Consider the following 27,461-nt stretch of genomic DNA (forward strand, 5'->3'; position numbering starts at 1 on the left):
AAAGGAGCTATACGTTTTGAACGGACAAACGGATAGAACGACCGGAATTATAGAAAAGCTTAGCCTTTAACAATTGTTGCTTATGCATAGCTATACTACTATTCAGAAGTCAAAAGGGATTAGACAATGGCCAATAATTTGATGTACATCCCCAATGATGATACACAAAATTACCCCTTCTGTAGATTACAATTATTGGTTTAAATGTTTGGACACTCAACTTTCAGAACCAAACAATCAAAATTTAATAATAAGTCCCCAAAGTTGTCAAGTCAATGAATAAGAAAAAGTTATTATAAGACTTTGGGGACTAAAGTAATAAACAGCCCAATGCCCCCTCCCTCCCAAACTACTATACTGCTTTTTCTAGAGAGAGTGAGAGGGGACAGTGTGTTTAATACAAAAGTCCCCAAAGTTTTATAAAAATGTTTTCTAATTCCTTGGCTTTTCAACTTTAGGGGGCTTTAGTTAATTTTGATTAGTGGTTTCATTGAGTTGAGTGTTCAAACGTTTCAACCAAAAATTGTGAAATGAAGTTCTGTAGGTTAAAAAAAAACGCGAAAAATACACCAAAACCACATGAAGGAGTGGTTAGAGGTGAATTGTACCTAAGAGTAAAGTTGCTTAAAATTTAAAAATATGAAATTGTTCTTTTGGTGTTGAAACTGTAAAATGAAGTTTGGTAGTAATTTTTAAAAAAAATCCGCGAAAAATACACCAAAACCACATGAAGGAGTGGTCAGAGGGTAATCATACATAAAAGCAAAGTTGCTTAAAATTTAAAAATATGAAATTGTTCTTTTGGTGTTGAAACTGTAAAAAGAAGTTTGGTGGTAATTTTAAAAAAATCCGCGAAAAATACACCAAAACCACATGAAGGAGTGGTCAGAGGTTAATAGTACATAAAAGCAAAGTTGCTTAAAATTAAAAAATATGAAATTGTTCTTTTGATGTTGAAACTGTAAAATGAAGTTTAGTAGTAATTGAAAAAAAAATCCGCGAAAATTCCCCCAAAACTGAGTATACACAAATAAGCAAACTTTTAGTTTTTGCATAGATAGACATTTCATGTTTTAAAATTTTTTCTCTAAAACCAATAGTTTTTGAGTTATTGAATTTTGAAACGTTTTGGCCAATTCTGGCCCACTGTGCACTGTGAAACTCAAAGAAAATCACGAAACCTTTAAATGTCTTTTGAAGTATATATAAACCAGATGCGCATGTCTTGGGAATCTTCACTAATAATATCAGCTGCCTATCTTCAATAGCAGCCAATAAAATCACCTTTCCCCCATTGCGTAGTAGATGGGAAGGTTTTAGGCTATTTTCGAGGGTATGTTAGTCACCCCTTAACGAAAATCTACTAAAAATCCTTTTTTACAAAATATAAAAAGGGAGGGTTGGTAAGGGGGTTATATCAAAATTATGTTTGTATTACCAACTAAAGGACCTAAAAAAAGCTTCATTTAAAAGCCCTTGCCATCCCAGAGATCTATAGTAACAGAATCGACATAAAATGAGAATGTAAGAGCAGCTTCCACAAATACACAGAGAAAAAAACAGAAATCAGGCTTTGAATAATTCGTGGGTATGCCGGTTAGGTGTGTGTTTGTGAGAGTTTGTGTGTGTGTGTGTGTGTGTTTATAACAGGGAAGTAATGGGTAAAATTGGACTGAACGTTATGCTGGTCCCCAAAGTTTTATAATCACGGTCTCTCATTCGTTGACTTAAAAGCTTTTATTTTATTTAGTTTGTCCGAATATTTTCCACTAATAAGTTTTATAATTCTATAGAGAAGGTAAGTTTATTTACCGTACAAGGGGGAAGGATTGTAAAAAAATTAGTGATGGGAATCCGGATCCGGATCCGGAATCCGAATCCGGAATCCGGAATCCGCCCAATTTTCGGCCAATTTTGGAATCCGAATCCGGATCCGGAATCCGTTTTTTATAGCGGATTCAGGATTCTAAATTGGTAGGCTAAATTTAATTTAAATAGGTTAGAAAATACCAAGCACATTTTTAGGACATACGTAGCACTTAAATTTTTACGTAATGTGATGTAAATGTTTTAGTTATGCTGGAAGTCAACACTTTAAACAAATCAAGGCTTCAACCAAGTAACATAGTGATAAATTAACGAAAAAAGCTATCCCTCTGTGACGGACGGCCTTTTAAAATACTGCTAGAATCCGGAATCCGAATCCGGAATCCGCCAAAAATAAGAATCCGGAATCCGCAAGAATCCGTCACTTTTTTTGACGGATTCCTTCAGAATCCGGAATCCGAATCCGGCCCAAAAATTCGACGGATTCCCATCCCTAAAAAAAATATATATTGTCTTATCCCCTCAACTCCCTGGAGTGTTGGGGGTGGGCGTACCAGATATCGGGGTGTATACTTTAAATGTCTAGATAGTAAAGTTAAATACTCAAAACATGTTCATCATTATTTGGGCGACATATGCATCCAATTTCAAAATAAAATTACGATTTTGTTATATGTCTTCATGGTTTAGGCTTTTTATGGTGGGTTGACCTTACCTATCCGCTCAAAAAAAAAGCCTAAAACCTTACTAGTACCATTCTTAATAGACACATACTAATAAAAATTATAGATTATTTCCTTTTTTATGATTTTAATTCTAATAACCGTGGAAAATTGCGTGTATTATGATGCTATACTTTTTAGTATGGCTGTGAACCAGTTCTAATCCAGCGGATAATAATCAATTTCGAATATTTTTACATAATATTTAAAGTGCGAAATTATTAATAGTAGCAAAAACATGGAGCGCCAAAATTGAGTCCACCCTGACACACGGTATATGCACAATTAAACCAATTGAAGCCCAAAATTCTGCATAAAATCTACCAATGAATTTTTATTAAATAAAATATCATTCATAAGGACATTCGTCATATAAAAGTAACAAGATGTCTTTCTGTGTATGTGTATCTGTCTGTAACGAAAGATCTCAATAACCCCTGTACCGTTATGGTTCTCCTTTACAGTGTAGCTTCTCATAGGTCCTGGGAAGATTTATAAATATTTTGGGGGATGTACTAACACCCTCCCCGGAGAGTTTGCCCTTAGACAAAGTGCCCCCCCACCTAAAAAAGGATTTTTTTTTAATTTCAATTTTGTTGACAGATATATAAAACGTAATATATAATGAAATAAAATCTGATTTACAGATGTTGTAAATTAACAAAGATGCAAATAAATGCGAAAACGCGCAAAACCAGAGGTTTTTTAACCTCATAATCTACAAAAAGGATATTTTTTAATGATCATTTGAGTTGTATATCAATAAATCACCCATTGTCTTATCCCTTAAGATCCCTGTCGATAGGGCACCAACAGCTTTAAATAGTTATTTCTCGCATCGTATTATAAACGGCTTTCCGCGGATATAAAATGTACAATTATAAGATTAAAACCAGTTTTTTAGCCCCGAGATGCCGAAGGCACGGGCTAAAAAACTGGTTTTAATCTTATGATTGTAAATTTTTATATTCGTAGAAAACTGGATATAATACGATGCTAGACATAGTTTTTTCGTATTGATGAGAACCGGTTCTAATCCACCGGTTTCGAATGAATACGAGAAATATTACTATGGGTTTTACCTTTCCAGTGTATTATTCCAAACCTCTAAGAGATCTTTTAATTTTTTATCAATCAAATAAAATCATGTATAAACATTCACAAAGACATAATTCTAATCGATTTATCCATTTTTGAAATATCTTACTTTAAATGAATAATTGTTTTTTCATAATACTTTAGCCCTACCTCCACAAGAACTATATCAATGCAATCTAAAGTAGAAAAAGCGGATTTTTTAGCTTTTATGATGACAGCTAACTTAAATTTTTTATTAGCAAAGCTACTCATCAACTCACGTTATCTGTCTGTCCGTCAGTCCGTATGGCAAGCAATATTTTCTCTATGGCTTTTGCACTAGTTTCTATAATTTTCTTTGAACATATATACTCAGTTTCTTATTACAATACTAATTTTGCATCACTTTACTCCCTCCTCATATACAGTTTTTTAGCCTCTGCATAGAGCTCTAACCTACGGATTACTAAACCTGCTGGACTTGTCTAACCTTTGCTTAACCTAACCTAACCTAAGAAATAATCAAATATATAAATTTTTGTTTTATTTGAGATAAATAAAAAAGGGGTTAGTTCTTTATTTGTTTTTTTATTACTTTAGGTAAGGTAAGGTTAAAATGGGTCGGCCCGCATTATAAGGTTTTAGCCAGAGAGAGGGGACAATAAGCTTCTTATTACACTAGTCCCTGAAGTTTTAAAATAGCGTTTTCTTATTAGTTGGCTTAACAACTTCGGGACCTTAGTGAAATTTAATTGGTTTGTTTATTAAGTTGAGTGTTCAAACGTTTCAACTACTAATTTTGATTAACAAAAAGGGTAGTTTGTGTATCATCATTAGGGATGTACATCAATTTATAGGCCATTGTCTTATCCCTTTAGATCCACTAGAAAAATAATTGTTCTTGTTTTTAAACTACAACAAATTTTAAGAATTAAAACTGGAAACATTAATCTAATGTTAATTGACACCTACAGCCTCTGCTTATCAAAACTACTAAATATATTTCGTGTAAAAAAACTGTATATTTTGACATTTTTTTGGGCGCGAAGCAAGAGCTACAATGTTCAGGTTTAATTTTATAGGTCTGTTGGTTAAAGTACGTTTTCTGTAACATTTGAAGAAAAGTAAGGATGGCAACATCTATAATAGCAAATTGTACGAAATTGTGACTTATCTTTCCAAGAATCAGCATTCGAATGGTATAATATCATTAAAAGTTTAGGTCAAAACTCAAAATATCTTTAAATCAATTCATTTCAAATGAACATCTGGACGTTCTGTTCATGACCAAAATTATAATGCAAAGTTTAAAATCAATGGGACAATTCTTACATGTCTCAATAAACTATCAGAGCTTAAGGGATAAGTGATGATTTAATGATTAATTCAACCAAAATTGCAGGGAGGGAGAGGTTTGTCTGTAAATTACACTTGTACCCAAAGTTTTATAACCGTAAGCTCAAAAACTTTGGATCTTTTATATAACTTTAGCTGGTTCTAAACTCTAACAATGCTTTTCAACAAATTTTAATCTACTAAAGGGGTAATTTTGTTTGTCATCATTGTACAACATTTATAATCTATTGTCTTATCCCTAAAGATCCCTGCCAAAAGACAATACATATATAAGAAATTGTACATACATAACAAAGTTGGGAGATTGACCATAATTTTTATCTGCTGCACATATATTAAATTTAACCAACCAAAGAATTTTTTATCCAATCTTAACCAGACAAATGCCATCTAGCTAAAAAAGATGCGTAGATTTCATTTCTGGCAACCAGAAAATCCGCAGAAATCGAATTAACGAGATCCAAAAAAGTTTCATTAAAAAAAAACCTTACACCAAAAAGAACAAACAATAAATATAACGACGACTTAGTTTCTTTTTCCTTTTTAATACGAATTTTTTAAACTAATTTTCAGGCATTCATGTATTTTATAATATTCTTTTCTGAGAAACATAAAAAGGATTTTTAACATGAACAAAAAGCTACTTTTAGTTCTAATGAAAGATACTCTTTTTTTCTTGTAATAAAATTACTTTTGTACATTAAAAAAACCCGCATTGTCTCTATTTTATATTTAAACATGCATGCCGTAATGATTAATAAAATCCAGCCATTTGATATACCTAGAAAGAAAAAAAAGAATATTTTCTCCCTGTGGGCAAAAGAAATTTTTAATTATAAGGGTGAAAAAAAGGTTTTTGAAAAATTTAGTGAATTAAAAAGTGAGGTGACATAGTAATATAAAAATAATCGGGTGTAGTCCTTTTGTAACATCGCACCTTATGGGGCGATTCTTTGTATTTAAAACAGTAGCTTATCTCCTATTTCTAGCCCTTGCGAGGGGGCTCTAACCCTGCGGAGCCAATTACCTAACCCTGTGGGGCAATCACCTAACCAAATATAACCTAACCTAACCTAAAATAACCTATAAAAAGCCATTTTAAAAATACAACGAATCACCCCTTATGGGGCCATGTTACGAAAGGGACGATTCCCAAATAATTAAATATGTTTTTTTTGTGAGACAGTCATTCATTTAGTAGCGAAGCATTGTTATGAAAATTAAATGCCTTTAATTTTTTCAGCAGCTTATTTGTAATGGCTCCAATACTGTATACTATGTCTGTATGTTTATTAGCTCTCTCCATTTCTTCTTTTTGGTATTAAATCTTGTTAGATAAACTTTTTTTCTGTACTGAGAATTTTTAATTTTTGATTACTTTGTTTCCAAGTGACATAAAACAGGCCTTTAATTACTGATTAAAACTGTGTCTTATTTATGCATAATTTTTTTTCACTTTGGGACACCCTAAAAAGGTTAAAAATGAAAATACTTTGTTTTGTCAGATATGTCCAAGGGTGTGTTTATTGTTTACCCCCCTCCCCACATACACACACCCAAAACGCATTTGGGGATGTCATAGGCACCATGTATATTTAAGAAAAAAATGTTATTTTACTCATCCCCCCCCCCCCCAACCAAAAAATTTACCAACAACCATTTTGGTGGAAGTATTTACCCTCCCTTCCCCAAATAAAATAGGATTTTAAAGAATTTCGTCTTTTTATCTCCCCCACCCAAATAAAAAAGCTTTGATGTCCATGATCATGGCTCTGAATACAATGTAGTTCCACCTGATAAAAACAATGTAATAGTTTAACATATCTATGTTTCCATGTAATAATGTATGTATGTATTTAACCATTTATATCCTAATATATAAAGTAGTAAGCTTTTTGTAGTAAACCTTCATATATGCCCTGAAATAGTTTTAGGCTATTTCAGTTTTATAAATAAGTCTGGGTATTGTTTTTTCTGCACTTTCATATTCCTTCGATTATAGATCCCCTAGATGCAAGAGGTGCAGCCTCTAGTAGGTTTTATAATGTTATTTTACCCCCCCCCCCCCCAAGTCCCAACCCATCCACTTAACCCTTAACAGTCCTAACTGAGAGTTAGATTTTTTTGTATATCTCCACCCTGGCGGGCACAGGATGCCAGCAAACCTGGAAGGGTTATCCAGGTTTTTATCTCCAACCGCCGATTTCGGCGGCTTGCAGCTGCCGAAATTTATGTTTTGAGATTTCTATTATAAAATTTACATAAAAATAAACATTGTATGAACAAGATAAAATAAGAAAATGACAGCTGTTTAAAATTTTTTAGCAAAAAAGGACCTACAAACAAAGGTTATTAAATAAAAGGGCGAAGGAAGCGAAAATTGACTTTCACTCACTTATAGTCGGAAATTCATTATCAAACAGAGGGCATGCACAAAAATTTTAAGCCTTTTAGCTCTAATAGGAAGTGAGATAATAAGGGGGGGAGGCATTGAATGCCCCCCCCCCCCCCCTCCCCCTGGCCGATAAAGGTGCGGCAAGAGGCCCAACTGTTAAGGGTTAAGCTTTGGAAGGGGTCCGACTGTTTAGGTTAAAATAATTTCAATTTATTTATCTCTAGGGGCTCTGTTTTCTGAAGGGTTAAGAAGGGAACGTAAAATAGCTTAAACCCATACCGGGACCAATGTAAAGTTTCCCTAAAATCGAGAACTCAATCAGTTTAGCAGTATCAAACCTTAAGATACTGACAAAATATCTTACTAAGTTTATATGATAGGATAGGCCCAACAAGTGTTATTTATAATTTTAAATTCTATCAGTCTAATAATAAAAGCGGAAAGAGTTTATAAAGACGACACAAAAACATTTATAAAAATTACTTATTTTTTTCTTTTTTTAGATTCTTTAATGATTTTAACGTTTTTATTATGTAAATGAATAAAGTTTTATTCAAACTTAAAGGAATTAGTCTTTTTCTTTGAAATTTATATGTCTAAACAGTAAAAATATGAAGTTCTTTATTACGAAATCTCAAATCATTAGATTTTAATTAAGTTTATTTATAAAAATAAAGAATAAATTTGGCAAAAAATATAGCTACAAAAAGGATTACTGCTTTATAAAACTACCTTGATTGTAGAATTGCATTGATTTTGTTTAATAACTGTAAAAAATGAGTTTTTATGTGATGCGTTGCTTATAATCAAACCTAAAAGTGCATTTTATTCAATGATAGAGTGAAAAAAACATATACCTTGTTTTATAGTTTTTTTTCTCTCTCTTTTTATTCATTTATATAATATGTATATTAAAAATAAAAAGTATTTAATTCTTTAAATATTCATACTTTGCTAAAATGCCCTGGTTACTTTTTGCAATATATTCGCTCTAAAAAGGATTCAGTATCTGACTTTTGCATTTAAAATGATAGATTTTATACCAATTATTATGTTTACTGCAGAAAAAAATTATTTTTGTGTTTATATGCAATTTTCTATAATAAAATGTGAGAAATGCCTTTTTTCACACATAGAGCGAAAAAACTAACACTGAAAATAAAATGTATGTCTTGAACATGTCCTAAACTCATAGATAAAAACTTTCATAAGAACATTTATTTCAAAATATGTCATTTAAGGCATGAAATTAATTTTGCAAATTAACATTGCAAATGTTTGCAAATAACTTTTGAAAATGATTTCTGCGGATTTTCTAATTTACATAGGTGTTTTCTGCACATTTTCCCCTTTCCAAAAATACCTTCCTCGTTAAGATTGGCTTCAAGAAAGTATTTACTTTCCCAAAATGATATGTGGCTGGATTGAAAACGGTATTATAGGACACATTAAACTTTAAAGGTTTTTTTTTAATGCAACCATCTAATAATCAATGTATAAAAAGCACTTATAATTCGAATTTCAATCTGAAATTTTGAATGAGTAATCCTTGGTAGGTATATTTTTTGTTCGATTTAGGGAAAATAGACCTACCAAGGATTACTCATGTAAAATTTTAGATCGAAATTCGAATTATAAGTGCCATTTATACATTGATTACGAGATGGTTGCATTAACCCCCCCCCCCCCCCCCACCTTAATTTTTTTTAAAATACTAATGCATCATAACATGATTTGATTTCTCTCATCATAATGCAAAGCCCATAGAGGTTTGGAGCAAAGCCAACAGTTTTTTATCCAGAAGAATTATAGTGCAACCACCCAACCCTCTGTAGTATTACAATATAATCGATTTATTATTAATAGGATGTTGCGCCTTATTTTCAAGTACTCTGATAAATTTATACTCACAGCTGGCTAAAATACCTTCCACACCTACTGAACAGACTCACCAATAAATGAGGTCTATTTAAGCAACCTAAATTGACGACAAATTTTCCCTTGTGAATATATCCACAAAATTCTATATCCATTATTACAATATACACATAGAAATAATCTAATTATCTTTCAGTTAATGACAAGTACACTGGTACAGTATAACAATATTAAAAGCAGGGGGAAGGGGACATTAGGCTATGGATTACAAAAGTCCTCAAAGTTTTAAATAAGGTTTCATATTCAATGGTTTAACAACTTACGGGACTTTTGGTTGGTTAATTATGTTAAATGTCCAAACTTACCCCCCCCCCCTTGTTATCTTCTGAGGGGGTAATTTTGTGAATCATCATTGGAGATGTTTATCAATTCGTCCCTGAGTACATTACAACAATATTAAAAGCAGTGGTACCGGTGGTATTTCACAAATTTAATTCAACTTGCAAATTTTCTACTTTCTACTTTGGGCTCATTTACTATTATATAAAGTAGTAAAAGTTTTTCGTCTGAGGCTTAAGATTTCAATAAGGGGGGGGGGGGGGGGGGGGGGGTTTAATGCAACCATCTCGTAATCAATGTATAAATGGCACTTAGAATTCGAATTTCGATCTGAATTTTTGCATGAGTAATCCTTGGTAGGTCTATTTTCCCTAAATCGAACAAAAAGTTGTAAAAATAACGGCTAACAGCTGGCGGCTCAGCATTTTAGCCATTTTATGGGCTATTTTCAATGCAAATCATCACGAAACCTATCTCCGCATAATACTATTTTCTTCTCCAAAATGTTTTCAAACGGTTCTAGCCGCTAGTAGCTGGTACTAGAAATCTGAAAATGTTGTTTTTGTATCATTTCACATAATTTAAAGCAAAAATATGTTTCAAAAAGTTGATTCCTACGTAATTTATGACAGATTTGCTCTAAAAAAAGCCAAAAAAAACGGCTAAACGGCTGAGCCGTTAGCCGTTACCTTTTCAACTTCGTTCGATTTAGGGAAAATATACCTACCAAGGATTACTCATGCAGAATTTTAGATCGAAATTCGAATTCTAAGTGCCATTTATACATTGATTACGTGATGGTTGCATTAAACCCCCCCCCCCCCCCTTAAAAAATGAATTTGATTTTTTATTTTAGGTAAGCTACAAAAAGGTGATGGTCCTATGCTAATTCATTTTCAAACTTAAGACTTGGCATTGTTTTAAGCTATTTTTATAGCCTCTCTCTGCCTAGATGATTAATAATATGGACCTAGTAATCATTAAAGTTGTTTGACCCGTCTTTTATGTTTCCGACTGTACATTTTTCCCAATAAAAGCAATCTTAATAATCTGTACTTAAATTATCCTCTGTCCCCTGTACTTTAACAGTACAAAGCAGGGAGGGTGGGAACATTGGGCTGTTTATTACACTAGTCCCCAAAGTTTCTTATTCGTTGGCTTAACAACTTTGGGGACTTTTATTAAATGAATTGTGTGTCCGAATGTTTCAAGTTCAACCACTTCTTATAATCTAATTGGGGATGTACATCAGTTTATCGGCCATTGTCTTATCCCTTTATCTCCCTGCCAAAGAGTGGGAGTATTAAACGACTACTCGGCGCGTCGTGATACATAAATTTTCAACCAAATAAGTTCCTTATGTGTTTTTATCTATCAAATAATAACAGGATGTCTGCCATTTTGACTGTATGTCTTGAGTGTATTTTAGCATGGATGAGACAATGACCGATAAAATGATGTACATTCTTAATGATTGTACACAAAATCATCCCTTCCCTTCTGTAGATTAAAATAAGTGGTTGAAACGTTTGGACACTCAACTAACCGACCTAAACAATCAAAATTCAATGATTGTCCCCAAAGTCGTTAATCCAACGAATAAGTTATAATTGTGTAATAAACAGCCCAATGTCCCCTTCCTCCCTGGTAATTTAGAGTGAATAAAAAATTGTCGAAAATAAGTCAGTTATGTCTACTGTCGACAAACATTATTACAATTGTTGCATTCATTCGACATATAGATATAGCCTAATTATAGAAAATGTATGCACGATATGTATAAAAAATAACACATGTATAGATATCAGGGATCTTAAGGGATAAGACAATGAACGATAAATGAACGTCCCAAATGATAAAAATTACCTCTTCTTCACGTTAAAATTTTTGGTTAAAAAGTTTTGACTGGAAAATGAACAACCAATAAAAATTAATAGTACCCAAAGTTTTTTAAGCAAGCGAATGAAAGATAGTGTTTATAAACTTTGGGAACCAGATTAATATCCCCTTCCTCCCTGACAAAAATTAACATAAGTATTGTATAGCCTATTCCAACTTATGTTATATTTATTTCTTTTACATATAAGCAAAGATATTTCTTTATTTTCACGGATGATAAGTTTGAAAATACAGCCTAAAACCTGCTATGGGTCAAGAATTCATGCTCCCAACAAGTTTACAGAATGACAAACAAACATCCTATTATTTTTGTAAATATTTTTCATTTAGTATAACTTTTGATTGGGAGGGGGGAGGGGGGGGGGTTACTTTTACTAAAAGAACTTAGCTATTACATAAATATAATAAACAGTTTTGGTAACTATTCCTATTAAAAACTTATATCTATAACTAACTATATATGATTTTTACTTATCTAAGGAAAACTTTCTTGTAGCAAAGTAGAAATTCTGTCTGTCTGTCCGTCCATAAAGCTAAAGAAGATTTAGCTGCGTTGATTTATATTTTTGTGATGATTTCCTTTTAGGATAAATAGGTATATCCTTATAATACATAAACATGATGTCTATCTGTCTGTTTGTTTGTATCGAAGGATCTCGCTAACTGCTGAAACAATATAGTTCTCCTTTACGATGTAGCTTTTCATAGGTCCTTGGAAAGTTCATAATTATTTCAAAGGTTACACCCAAGAGAAATCGAATCCCACTCCACAAATACTTTTCCTTTTTAAATAAAAATAAAATATGAGGGAGACGATTTCAACCCCCCCACCACCTCAAGTGCCCCTAGAGGCCTCTAGTATAAATCACCTGGTCCATTCATGTTATAAGTTTTATTTAGAAAATCTTAATTATAATGGTCTGATCTCTCTTAAAATCCATATTTTGCAACTGTAAGTTGTTATTCTTGTTTTCATTAAATAAAAGTTCATTTACTTATTGAATAAGTAAACATGTAATTTGTTTATTTATAGACAATTTATAATATTTATTTAAGAGGGAATTTTAATAAGAATTAGATGAACATAATTTTGACTTAGATTTAAACCTTCCATAACCCTTTATGAATTTCATTGTTTTTTTTTAATATAGAAAATTAGTTCGGATGCAAGATTTAATCCATTTTTAAACCACTAAACTTCATTTACAAACCCAATAACTCCTCTGCCCCCCCCCCCTCTCCCACAATAACGCACAGTAGAATAAAAATAGAATTTCTTTAATTTATTTTTTTTTAATATTTTACTTTAAATAAAAAATATTAATTAAGTAGGTAGGTAGGTTTTCATAAAAAAAATGCTTAAAGATGATAATTCTATGGTAGATTTTTTTAAAGCTCCAAATTATTAACCATTTTATTCTACCGTGTCTGATTGACCCCGGTATGACCGTCCAAACCTGTTAACATCCCGCGCCACAGGTCAATACAAGCACAACCCCCCTCCCCCTCTCATAGTCATCCCCTTCAGTCATACACTACTACCAAAAAAAAATAATATTTAGGTTTAACATCATGTCAAACATAAATCTTTCTTCGATCAGGAAGAAAGTATATTCAAAATGATCTCAAAAACGGCCAAAAAAATTAGGCCAAACATCTTCATGAAATTTGTAAAAGTCTGTGTCACAGGTTTTTTGCTATATTTTCGTGATGTCAACTAAATAATAAAGGTCGACGCCACTAAAGAATTAAGTTATTTAAGTATACTAATAAGCAAAAACTATATAGTTATTTCCAATAGTGGTTTTCCATGATAACTTAACCCATACAAAAATATCCCCATTAAATTTTCTCCTTTTTTAAAGTGATGGGGTGGGGAGAGTGGTAAATTGGAAAGGAAGAGTTAACAATTATAAATGGTCAAAATTAATTTTATGTTAAAAGCAGGAAGTTTTCTATCAATATCATCTTTTTCAAAAGCATGTAAAAAAGTAAAATCTCTTCTTTAATTATGATGTATACCCCACTACGTTATGGAGTAGAACTTTGAATTGTTAACAAATGTAATTCATTATTAAACAAATTTTTATGTAGGTAATTGTTTTGAAATTCAGAGTTTAATAGTAATCTTTTAAAATTTCATTGGTATCCTTAAATATAAGCAACAGGATATTTGTGAATCTATCTGTCTGTCTGTTTGTGTGTAACGTAGCATCTCACAAATCGCCGAAGTACTATAATTCTTCTTTACAATGTAGCTTCTCATAGGTCAAAACAAACCCTCTCCTCAAGTGCACCTAGAGGTATCTAATGTTTTTGTAACCTGTTTGACTGGTGTTGAATTATTACTACTATTGTTAGAATCAATATGGACTGACGAACAGACACACATACTCCCTTATTCTAGAGCACCTGTACTCCAAATAATATGTTTTTACCTGTTTAACTGGTGTTGAATTATTATTACTGTTGTTGGAATTATTAGAACTATTATTGCTACTTCCATGTCCTAGGAATAAAACAAAATCAAATTAATATGGAGTATATCCGTGTGTTTTTGTACCAAAAGATCTATCCAATCGCTGGACTGATATGGTTCTTCTTTAGTATAGGGTTTTTTAATAGATCCAAGGAAGGTTTGTAACTATTTTGACAAAGGTTACCACCACCATCCCAAGAGAAATCGCCCATGGAAAAAGATACTCCTAACAAAAAATAATCCAGGAATAATTTTCCACGAATATTAAAATAAAAGTCATAAAATTAATACCAGTTTTGTTAGCCCGAACCTACGGCCCCTGTGAGCTAGCAAAACTGGTTTTCATATAATAATTTTTCTTTCAATATCAGCAGTAAGCTGTCTATAATATGATGCGCTTAATAACTATTCCATACCTGTAGCCGCCAGAGTGGCCGCCTGGATTGTCTGCGGAAACCGCATCTGGATCTCATTGTACAGAGACCTGGACTTGCAGGATAGCTTCAGAGACACGTATTGTAAATTTTCCTGATCAGTTTTTGTTATTATTAATGCTTGTTTTGATTGGTTAGTGGTTCGAGCCTCATAATTCTTATATAAAAGTAACAGGCTGTCTGTCTATCTATGTCAGTGGGTGTGTACCGAAGGATCTCGCTAACCACTGAACTGATATGTTTCATACTTGCAGTGTAGCGTCTTATAAATCCTGTGAAGGTTGATAACTGTTTGGGGAAGGGTAGCACCATCCACCCCTCTAGATCTCCAGAGGCTTTAAGTGGCGTAACCGCTGGTTTCATTAAAAGAAAATATCCATTATCCATTGTCCTATCCCTGAGGTAAATTGCAGGGATCTTAAGGGATAAGACAATGGCCGATAAATTGATGCACCTTACCAATGATGATACACAAAATTACCCTCCTGTACATTGTAATCAACTCAATGAACCAAAGAATGAAATTCACTAAAATTTGTTCAGCCAAAAACACTAATAAAAAAACATTATTATAAAACTTTAGGGATTAGTGTAATATGCAGCCCAATGTCCCCTCACCCCCCTGGGTAAATTGACTGCTGTCCTATCCTATTGAAAGTTTGTCAAACTTTTCAATTTATTCCCAGGAAGGAATGGGAACAATAGTCCTCAAAATTTTATAATAACGTTTTCTTATTCGTTAGCTGTACAACTTTGGGGACTAATATTGAATTTTGATTGGTTGGTTCATCAAGTTGAGTGTCGAGCATTTCTTATCCCTTTAGATCCCTGGTGTATTCCTCTCTTTCTTATAAAGTAGATATACATACATAAAATATAAATAATAAGTTTTTCTATTTTTAGTAGCGAAGCTACTATATAATTATATATGTCTGTCTGTCCGTCTGTCAGAAACATGAAGGAATACATGATTATCCCGGCTCCTTTATAAGATAAACGGCTGAGTATTTTTATGACGATTCTCAGAACCAAATAACATCATGTATATAACATTTGCTCTATAATTGACGTTGTCCGCTTGATAATCTCTCCTAAAACAATAAATCCTATAATAATCCTATAAGTAGTAAGCGTTTTTTGTCTGTCCCCCGCTAGTGAGAAATATAGGAAAAACATTTTTTCAATGGGGATTTATCTATTTATGAAACAAAACACCAAAAATATATATCTGAAAGCTCTTGAACAATCAAAAGCTACCCTAACAGCATCACTAGGTATGGAATAATCATTGAAAAAAAAAACTACTTTTGTAAGTTATCTTAAACTTCACATGTATATACCTACTTATATTCATAAAAAAATATTTCTGTATTTATTTTTTATAACTTCCATCAATTGAATGATGTCATCCTTGTTTTTAAAAGATGTTAAGAGCTATTGAGAGTTATTAAATTGATTGTATGTAAATTTAAAGATTCAAAAGAACCCTCCCAAAAAAAAATTTATTTTCGAAGTTTTTTAATTAGTTTGTTTAAATATTAATCAGTATTAAAAATATTTTGATAATTTAGACTGTTAAAGTTAGCCTTTACTAAATGGTTTCTTCACCCCAAACCTCGACCAGCCAAATACAATCGCTAAATAGCCTAAAACCTGTTCTTTTAGTATAATATAGAAACTACAAGTGCCACGCATCTAGGTGCTTTATATTAAAAGATAAAAGAAAAGGCTAAAACTTCCCTAAGGCAATTTTTTAATTAAAAAAATGGCCTAAAACCATCCGGACACCTATGTGAAGCTTCCCTAAAATTGAAATAGTAATCGGTTCAGGAGTTATTGAAATTTAAGCTTCAGACAAAACAAACTTTTAACACTTTTGATTATATAGGATTGAAGGAAATACTTCCCCTAAAATAGTTATAAACCTTCCCAGGACCTATGAGTAGCTAAATTGTAAAGGAAACCCAAATCGGTTCAGGGGTTAGCGTGATCCTTCGGTACAGACAGACACACACACACACACACACACACACACACACACAGACAAACATAGTTTTAATTTTATATGAGAATAAAAGGAACTTTCTTACTGTCCCTTTTTTGCAAAAACTAACTCAACTAGACATAATACAGAGTTTAAACATTATTATCCAATCAAGCAGATTTAAACTCACTTAAACATTTATAAGTAGCGCAGCAATAACAAGTTACAAATAAAAATAATAATAGTAATTTATCGCATCGTATCATAGACAGCTTTCCACGGATATTAAAATGAAAAATTATAGGATTAAATCCAGTTTTGTTGGCCCTTATTTAGAAATATGCCATTCCAATTTATGTTAATACATAATTCTTTTTCTTAATTTCAAATAGGATATACAACAAATGTGCGAACAGGCGGAGACAGAACCAAGTTATAGGGTAGCTGCGCTCCTAAACAAAAACTCTTAAATTGTTTGCTATGTAGATTTAGCTTTAAATTGACATTAGAAATGTAATTCTACTACAAAACTTTGGGGACCAGTGTAATAAACAGTCCCCTCTCCCTCTCTGACATTTTGAAGAAACCAAGCATTAATAATTTCCTGATCAAGACTAAAATGAAGCTGTTTTAATAATTCTAATGACTCGAGAATGAGCTCTTGGTGACCCAGTTTTTCCACGTGAAGTTTGTACAGGTCGTCAACGGTTAGGTTCAGCAAGCCCTGCGGGGTGCAAATAGAGATTTAGAGATTATGTCTTTCATTAACCGCGACCGTGGCTCAACACGTAGCGCAACCGCTCGTCTTTGGGGAGCTGATAGGTTCGAATCTCGGCTCAACACTGCGTAATAATTCAAGACGATAAAATAGTCCAACTGCAGCTATGTCAGGTGCGCGACATAAATAGTTAAGAGTAGGGGGGAATGTCATGGCCCATAAACAGTCGCAACTCCTTACAGTTAGGACTTCTCAGACAAAGGTCGTGCAATAAAAGGATTATTTGTTGTTTGGATGTTACTTAACCTAATATCCTTGGGTGTTAGAGTATCGCATCCAATTACAAGCGGATGATGCTCTGGATTCTCTAGATCACTTAAAAATCGAAGGTGAATCGCGTCCTTGCGAGGTTAGGTCTGTCTTACATTTATTGGGGGCAGGTGGTTGAAATTTAAGACAGGACAACGGCCCATAACAACAAGCCCTTTGATTACACGACATTTGTCTAAAACTTGTTAACATGACGCGCCTGACATAGTAGCCGAAGTTACCATTCTGTAATAAACAAAATTACCCTTCTTATGATTGAATGTTGTCATTCTTGTTTTTACATTCAAACTATGACTATGGCATAATAAGATAACATTTAGAAATAGGACTTTAGAAACATCATCCCTTATAAAGAATGTTATAGGAAAAATTAAAAATAGACTTGTGAATAGACAACCTTCTTTGATTCTTTCAACTAAAAGGTTTCCTTATTCAAAAGCAACGGGAATAAATAACAAGGATAACAACATCCATAAAAAAAACAATCAAAAATCTTAAAATCAAAGCAGCCGAGAAAATCACATTTCCCGCAAATAATAAATAGATTTCTTTAGAATTTGAACAAAAATATTTTATTTTTCTATTGAAATTAAATCTACACTGTTTTAAGGACGGACGGACATAGTGAAATAAAGAATAAATGCCCAATTGTCAAGGGAATCTGCATAAAAATCTCTATTTTTCCTGTCCAGTAATGTTGTTATTGAGAAAGAAATGTGCGTATGGAAATATTGAATCATCCAGGCCACGCAGCCACTCTGATACTTGTTCTGACTTCCATTCCAGGACGTTGACGTACGCCATAATGGTGCCTACTGCTGATCTTCAAGAAACACGGGGTGATTAACAAAGTAGTAAGGTTTTTTCAAGGGATGATTTTAAGAAGGGCGTCCAAGGGGTAGGGGGTAAAACTAAAGGGATAAGACAATGACCGATAAATGGATGTACATTCCCTATGATCATACACAAAATTTTGTAGATAATTATTAGTGGTTAAAACGTTTGAAACTCAACTAATTGAACCAACCAATCAAAATTCAATAGAAGTCCACAAAGTTGTTGAGCCAACGAATAAGAAAACATTATCATATAACTTTGGGGACAAGCCAAATGTTCCCTCCCTCCCTAAAGATAAAAGGGTTCTTTACTCCCCAAAACAAAAGTAAATTGGAAAGAACATTTTATTACACCCCCATACTGTAACAAACAAATCCATCTGAAACCATTATTTTATTTACCGCAAAGCTTGGACGTCCTTGATTTTAAAGAAGGGTATTTAATCAGCCTTGTTATTTAAATCTTTTTTTAATCACCCTATGTATTATATCACAGATTGAAACAGTTATTTACAATTTTATTCACTTTATTATTCTTTCTCCATTTTCAACAATTTTTAACTTCTAACCATCTCTCATTTGTATAAAAATGAGATACTAACTAATATTTATATTTATTCAACTGTTGTATAAAAAAATCACTTTTTCACTAAATCTAAGTATTTTTTAAAATCACTTTTTTCTCACTCCGTTCTCAATACACTTCTACATTGGATTATTCTGAAAAATATACCTATATATAATACGTGGATATATTGACAGGGGGAAATTTGCCGTCAATTTAGATTGCGTTGATTCATAACACTAGGAGAGGAGGGGATAAAGGCAGGGTGCCGGAGCCGTATAATTTTGATGCGGCTCCGGCTCCAGCTCCGGCTCCGGCTCCTACCTTAAAATTAATATATCAATTTTTTTTCATTATTGAATTTGATAAAATAAAATAAATTATATAAAATATTTTGCTTTTATTTGATTAAAGCTATATAAAAGTAGAAGGATGTGTGTCTATTTGTTAAGTAATAATAGTTTTTCAGTTTATTATATCAATGGAAATAGACCGTTGCCAAATTATAATATTACTTTAAAAAATCATTTTTAGCTAGTCCGGAGCCGAAGCCGTTTTTAACGAAAAATACGGCTCCGGCTCCACCAAAAATGTTGCTGCTCCCGGCTCCGGAACACTGGATAAAGGGGTTTCATGTATCGTTGTTACAACCAGTAACCAGTAACAAAGAGTACATGAAAATCTGATGCAATATCCAAATAATAATATATCGATTAACCACCAAACCGAATGAGTTCTCTACTTTTTAAGGAAGATTTTCATGGCTTACTGGAGTGTTTTAAGCTACCTACTTGATTTCAAAAATCAAGTCTTTGCATGGTTTTAGACCATTTTTCTTGCACTCCTCCCCCTATATGCAAGAGATACAGCAACTAGTATAAGGGAAGGCTGAAGCTTATTTAAAACTGAAAATGTCCGTCTGTCAGTCAGTATTCCAGAAACGGTCTATAGGAAACGTAATCTTCTCAGTAAATATTTTCAAACACAAATAAACGTCACTATTCAATAGCTAACTTTGACAGTCAGTTCATCCACTAGGTAGTGCACTGAATTACAAATTTTATGTATAAAATCAGGAATCTAAAGGGATAAGACAAAGCCAAGATTGAAATAGTATACATCTTTAATGATGATACACATAATGATCCCCTCTGCAGATTACAATAAGTGGTTGAAATTTTTGGACACTATACTTGTCAAACCAACCAAACAAAATTCAGTAAAAGTCCCAAAAGCTGTTGAGCTAACTAATTGGGAAACGTTATCATAAAAGTTTTAGGAATAGTGTAATAGACAGCCCTAACTTTGCTATTTACAGGTTTCAGATATCTTAATGAAATGTTCTAGTACTTAAAATTTCGCTACTTAGATTGTTGTCAACCTTTTTTTTTATTTCCTGCTTTAATTGATTGTGTAACAATTTTCCAGTATGGCTACGAAACAGATAAATATCCGCTGGATTAAAACCGGTTCTCGGCCTTACTGAAAATTCATGCATAGCATCGTATTACAGACAATTTTCTATGAATATTAAAATAATAATTCTAAGTTCAATACCTGTTTTGTAAGCCCGGGCCTTAGACCCCGCAGGGTTAATAAAACTGTTTTTAATACTGTACTCTTTCAATTAAATATCCACGGAAAGATGTCTATAATACGATGCAATTCATAACTATTCTAAAACAATCATGACAACGTCTTCCATAAAAGCAAAGCTTGAAATCGATAGGCCGGACAATTATAGCATGCTTAAATTTATAATCAGAGCTGTATGTGGCGTACAGGTGGACAGATCCTACTAATATAAATGCTTCGCACTGAAAATTATTTGAAATTAACAAACAAAAAAATACAAACAATTAAATTGCAAATGAAGCAATTTTTAATTACAAAAAAAATAATAAAATATAAATAACAACAAATATAATAATCACTGTACGAAAAAAATTCACAAAATCACTAAAAAATCCTCCAAAATAATCACAAAAATCTTCCAAATAATAAAAAATTCGAGGAAACTAAAATTTTAAAAACACAGAAACTCTAAGCGTGTGAACTTCCTCGAAGCCAAATATCTTCACTGAGTCTGAACCATGGTTGCCAACTTGATCTCAGGTCAAAGTTGCAAAAGTATTTTTTTGTATTTAAAACACTAATATTATATAGATAGGGATAGGATAATGGATGATAAATTAGCCTTTCTTCAAGTTTTGTATGGTATTTTAATGATAGTACGATAGCTTTTTTTGATAATCATAAATGTATGTGAAAAATGCTAAAAATAAAATTTTGTAAATATATTTTCAACTCTCAGTTTTATACACAAACCCAAACCTCTTTTTTAAAGAAATTAAATTAAAATGTAAAATTAAAATATTTTAATTTATTTTTTTTATAATTTGGCAACTTAGCTGCATTATTTTATCTACCCCTTCCATCCCTTTTCTCTCTTCTTCTCTTTCTCTCTCTCTCTCTCTCTCTTATTATGCCCATATACCCTTATGATGAAACTCCTTCCCTTCCTTCTTTTTTCTCTCTCTCTCTCTCCCTCTCTCTCTTGAGAGTTTGATTTGACTCACCTCACCCCCGCCCACCTTAGCTATGCTATCTCTAATTTCACTATAGCAAAAAAACATCAAACCAGAGTTTAAAATAAAAAAACCTACAAGTTTGAAAAATTTATACCTGAACAAAAAATTTAAGTTCTAAATTAATATGCGTTTAAATGAAACAAATTACAATAAACGTATTTTTTTAAACTCCAAACTTTTTGATTTTTTTCTTACTGTGAGTAAATTCACCTGATTTCTCTGTTGTTGGGTGGGTGAACATTTTGGTGCTCTGCTGCAACTCCCAAGAAAATGTTTTGGCGCGACACGGCATATTTATCTTGCTTCTGTAGGCAAAAAAGCACACACACACACACACCCACACACATAAACTCACTTGACCAATTATTGTTTTAGTGGAATAGTTTGTACAGAACCGTAATATATGTTGTGTGTATGTCTGAGTGATTGTCACTGTGTGTGTTTTGTTTTTTTTATTTTAAAAAGTGAGTAATTGGAAATGAACGCAGCTACTCAAAAGATTAATTTTCAATGAATTATTAACTTATAAAATTTATTCTACCCACTTGAACTTTTTTACCACGCCTTATGTGTGTGAAATTTTCTTATGGGGGGGGGGGGGTATAAATCACTTACTTGGATTAATCATGTGCACACATTTATTGTGCAATAGTATTTTCTGCCCAAAACAACCAGGGTTTTAACAAAAATGACAATTCAACCATTTGATTGTATGACCTTTCTCTGGAAGTTGTAACATGTACAAGCTTTTTATTTTTAGGCGGATAAATGAGGGGTTTTAAAGGTTTGAGGGGGGTAGTCTAATATTTTTTAAAATTATGAAGGGTATAAAATGATTGGTTTCCAAGTTTAATGGGGTAAATACTTAGGACCCCTTTACTCCCACCCATGGACGTCATATTGTAACATTGTTTCTGTGTTTTGGCCAAAATATTACCTCTATATAGGCATGCTAAAAACGTAATTAGGCAAGCATAAATCAGAAGGCAACTATTATTTATATAGTTCAAAAAAAATATTTTTGTATAAGGGGGGGGGGGGGTTAATGAAACCATCTCGTAATCAGTGAGCAAATGACACTTATAATTCGAATTTCCATCTGAAATTTTGCATGAGTAATCCTTAGTAGGTCTATTTTCCCTAAATCAAACAAAAGTTGGAAAAGTAGTGGTATACGGCTGGCGGCTCAGCCGTTTTGCCATTTTTTGGATATCTATATTGCAAATTAGTCACGAAACCTATCTCCACATAATGTGGTATTCGGCAACCGTGAGCCATGCCTATGGCACCCCTGACCGGGGTTCGGTGGAGGGTCAATGGCCCTCCCCCGAGTCCTGGGGAAGGGGTCTGACGACCCCCTCCCTATGCCTAAAATTAATGATTGAATCTGTCATGTTTTATTATGGTTAACTGTATTCTTAATTCCCCCCACCCTTTCCAGGGATGGGGGATCATTATTGCCCAAACTGACTATTATATATGTATTATAATGCTTTTATGTTATGATTATTTATTCCTATCCATGTAGTTATTGTTTGTTGTATATAGCTTTAGTATCCTTTAAACCTTCAATAAAGTGACAACTGAAATAGATGTTGATTATTATCTAGTGAATGCTAGAGAAGCGTAGCTTCTCTATAGTAAGGTGTCCACGTCTGTCACACTGCCGTAACCTAGTTGAACTCCGGTGTCTGCCATTTATCCTCGGCGGATACCACAACTTTTCACGTATGGGCCCTCAGATGTCAAAACTTTATTTTAGTGTTTGGCCAAAATGACTTAGCAATTGTATCTGTAAGTACGTCTAATAACATCCTTTGCTATTTTTAAAATCCTAGAAAATTTTTTTTGCAAGAAAATTGCATAAATTCGCAACCTTTTTTAGAACCACTACATAACTCGAGTTTTAAAACTTTTTATATAAAATCCTTTTTACAAAAAATATTAATAATTACTTAAAATTAAACCTGAAAGAAAAAAAATCTCATTACACGTGTTAATTTGCATGTTTTAGGTCTTTTTTTGAGGAAAGTATAACTTCCACATTTTTGACAATAATATATTTTTTTAACATTTCAAAGTAAAATATAATAAAACTTAAACGATTTTTCTTGAATTATCAGTTGAAAATTTCATCAAACATGCAATTTAAGTGATGAAAATTTAATAAAATCATTTTTAGAATGTTTAGAATTACCAATTTTCTACATTTAAAACAAAATGTTAACATAATTTAAAAACATTTTAACATATAACTTCAAAAATCATTAACATTTTATAAAAAGATGTTTCAAAAAATAAATCATTAAAAGGTATTAAAATGCATTTGAAATTACTTAAAATTAAAACGAGAACATCTTTTTACACTGTATTCTATGTAATAGAGTTTAAATGACATGATTAGTGAATGAAATATTTCCTAAACTCATTAAGCCTTTTTGTGACTATATTAAAAATAATTTATTTTGTTTTATATTGCTTTTTTATTCAAATATTTGACAAAATTTTCCCTACGTCAATAAAATAAAGTCAGTTTTTTACTGTTTCCAGGTTTTTCTTTATAATTATAACAATTAAATATAATATAAATCTTCATTATCTTTTATTTGAATTATCATACACATTAAAATGTAAAGTATAAGCTAGAATAGCACTTTTTTCAACGAATATTTTAATGACATTATATCAAAATAATTCCTCTTAAATATCACACAACATATGATTGGGAAGTATAGCCATTTCTTGGAGGTATAATATTTACAAAAATACCATTAATTCTGTTTTTATCAGAAGTTAAAAAAATTGAACAATTCTAAAACAATGGTTGGCTGTCTAGATATTGAGTACACTAAGATTACGTCTCTGTTCTATTAAAATAACGTTGCAAAAAGAGGGGTTCTGAAAGTAATCTACCTAATTTTTTTTAAAGAACCAACAAGTACTGTCAGTATCTTTTTTCTTGTAATCTAGCAGACAATCAAATCATAACACAATTTTCATGATAAAATATTCAGGTTTCTACTTCACATTTTAAAAAATATCATCATCATTGCCTTTTAGTTCTCGGCAGAACGTAGGCCATGCACAATGGTTCTCCAATCTTCCTTTTTTTGGGCACGTTTTGAGGCATTGCTGAAAGATGGAATTTTCTTTTCTTTCAGTTCACTTAAGAGTTCCCTCCTCCAGGTTGTTTTTGGTCTACCTGGTTTCCTCTTTCCTACGTGGGGGTTCCAAGTCAAGGCTTGATTGGTTATATCATCATGCCCTTTCCTTAGAGTGTGCCCCAGCCATCTCCATTTTCTCTGTTTTATTGTCAGTTTAATGTCTGACATATCACTGCGCTCTAGAAGCTCAGCATTTGTGATCTTATTTGGCCAAAAGATCTTGTGGATTCTCCTTAGACATTTATTGACATATGTCTGTAGCTTGGAGACCACTGCTGTGTTTAGGAACCAAGTTTCAGCCCCATACAGCAAAACAGAGAGAACATTTGACTTGAACAGTCTTAACTTGGTCTTTATGGAGATGTTGTTGGAATTCCAAATTTTGTTCAGGCTGGCAAAGGCTGTCCTAGATTTGTTAATTCTAGCTTTAACATCTGTTAAAGTGCCTCCAGCTTCATCAATTTTACTTCCAAGATACTCAAAACAATCTACATCCTCAAGAATTTGGTCTCCAATAGTAATTGGTTCTTGGGAATTTGCATTTAATCTGAGTATTTTGGTTTTAGGAACATTTATTTCTAGTCCAACTTTCTTGGAAGTTTCAGCTATCCTGTTAGTCCTTCTTTGCATTTGACTTCTATTGCTTGTTAACAAAGCGATATCATCAGCAAAGTCCAGATCTCCTAAATATTTGGGATTGCCAAATAGCTCCCAACGAATGCCATCATTACTTTCACAGTTCTTCATGATCCAGTCAATGGCAAGGAGGAAAAGGAAGGGAGAAAGAAGGCATCCTTGTCTGACGCCTGTTACAATCTCAAAAAAGGTTGATAGTTTACCTTTATACATTACATTTCCACCTCCTTTATGATAGATAGCTTTAATGATATTGATTATCTTTTCTGGAATGCCATAGTGTCGGCAGATTTTCCAGAGAGATCTTCTGTCTAAAGAATCAAATGCTTTTTTGTAGTCAATGAAGTTTACAAAAAGCTCAGAGTTCCATTCCTTGGATTGCTCTATGATGATTCTTAGAGAGGTTATCTGATCAATAGTGGAACGGTTTGGTCTAAATCCAGCCTGATTAGGTCTTAGCTTTTCATTAACCTTCTTCTTTATTCTATTAAGAAGAATCTTACTAAGGATACGGCCAGGTACTGAAAGGAGCATTATCCCTCTGTAGTTTCCACATTGGGTCAAGTCTCCTTTTTTGGCTAGTATTGAGATATGTCCATTCTTCCAGTCCTCTGGGCATAACTCATCATTCCATATCTTTGTGATCAGAGGTAGGAATGCCTCAGCAGATGTATCTAGGTCTGCTTTTATGACCTCAGCTGGGATGTTATCAGGTCCAGCGGCCTTGTTATTTTTCAAACTTTTAATGGCCTCCTTGATTTCCAATAGATTTGGCGCTCGACAGTCAATGTCAAGTGCATCTGAGGGTGGAATCTCAGTTTCTTCCTCTGGAACTGGAAGATTCAGCAGTTCAGTGAAGTGCTCTGCCCATCTATTTAGAATATCTTCATCAGTTTTAAGGAGTGAACCATCCTTGTCCCTGATGTGTGATCCTGATTTGTGTACTTTACCTGCAATGCTCTTAGTAATCTCATAGACATCTTTCATTCTATTTTGATTAAAAGCATTTTCTGCTTGCATAGCAAGGTTTTCCAAGTGTTCTTTTTTGTCAATTCTGACACTTCTTTGGATTTCCCTGCTGAGCATTTTATACAGGTCTTTATCTTCTGGAGAGTTTCTGGAGAGTGTCTTTTGTCTTACCTCTCTTCTTTGATCCATGAGATCAATGGATCTTTGAGTGATCCACGGCTTTTGGTTAGCCTTTTTAAAACCTAATTTTTCTTGGCTAGTATCATTATAAACTTTTTTGATACCTTGCCAAATATCTTCAACTCCATCATCCTCTTGAAGAGTCAACAACTCAAATCTGTTCTTTAGAGTGAGCTTAAACTCTTGTAGCTTTTCAGAGTTTTGAAGGGTTGTTAAATTATACTTTTTCCTGGGGTTAGGCTTTGTGTCCTGCTTTTTAAATCTAAGCCGAACTTTAGAAGATAGAAGATAATGGTCTGAATTAACATCAGGTCCTCTTTCAACCCTGACATCAAGGAGAGAACCTTTAAAACGTCTAGATATACAGATGTGATCTATCTGATTAAAGGTTCTTTGATCTGGTGATCTCCAGGTGGCAGTATGAATCTTCTTGTGTTTAAAGATGGTTCCACCAATGACAAGTTTGTTTTCAGTACAAAAACTTACAAGTCTATCACCATTGTCATTTTCCTTGCCATTACTTAAGCCTAGGCCATATCTGCCCATGACTTCTTCTAAATTCTCATTATTACTCCCCACTTGAGCATTGAAATCACCTAGGAGCATGGTCAGGTCCTTTTCTTTATGACCATTCTTAAATACAGAGTCAAGCTGGTCATAAAATTCGTTTTTGACCTCTGTATCTGCTTGTTCTGTAGGAGCATATGCTACTATTATTCTCAGATTGATGTTTTTATCTGAGGATTTGAAGTAAGCCTCCATGATTCTTGGACCATGGGGTTGCCAACTGATCATGGCCTGCTCTGCTTGCTTGGTCAGCATAAGAGCCACCCCTTGGTTATGTCCTAGATCCTCATTCATATGGCCTGAGTAAAGTATTTTCAAGCCAGAATGATGTTTAAACTCTCCATTATTTGTCCACCTTGATTCGGTGATAGCCAGGATATCAACCTTGGCTTTAAGCATTTCTCGGCAAATGTTTTCTGTCTGGCCTGACTGAAACATTGTCCGAACATTCCAGGTGCAAATTTTTGCTGGTCTGCGGGAATTCAGAATCATCCGCCTGACTGGTCCTTTAGCGG

General features: G+C 33.1%; 1 protein-coding gene across 1 annotated transcript in view; it reads right to left on the reverse strand.

Moving 5' to 3' along the window:
* The window catches only part of cnk (connector enhancer of ksr), a 138,345-nt gene extending 119,355 nt beyond the window's left edge, over positions 1–18,990 (reverse strand). The window contains exons 1-5 of the mRNA XM_080177254.1: positions 18,752–18,990; positions 18,122–18,261; positions 16,991–17,113; positions 14,389–14,496; positions 13,932–14,002 (exon numbers count right to left, since the gene is read on the reverse strand). Of these exons, the coding sequence (XP_080033380.1) occupies positions 13,932–14,002; positions 14,389–14,496; positions 16,991–17,113; positions 18,122–18,242 (423 nt within the window). The 5' untranslated portion in view covers positions 18,243–18,261; positions 18,752–18,990. The remainder of the gene's footprint in view (positions 1–13,931; positions 14,003–14,388; positions 14,497–16,990; positions 17,114–18,121; positions 18,262–18,751) is intronic.
* Positions 18,991–27,461: the final 8,471 nt, after the last annotated feature.

This window comes from Acartia tonsa, chromosome 11, assembly GCF_053477335.1.
Source record: "Acartia tonsa isolate MP-2025a chromosome 11, ASM5347733v1, whole genome shotgun sequence".
Lineage (NCBI taxonomy): Eukaryota > Metazoa > Arthropoda > Copepoda > Calanoida > Acartiidae > Acartia > Acartia tonsa.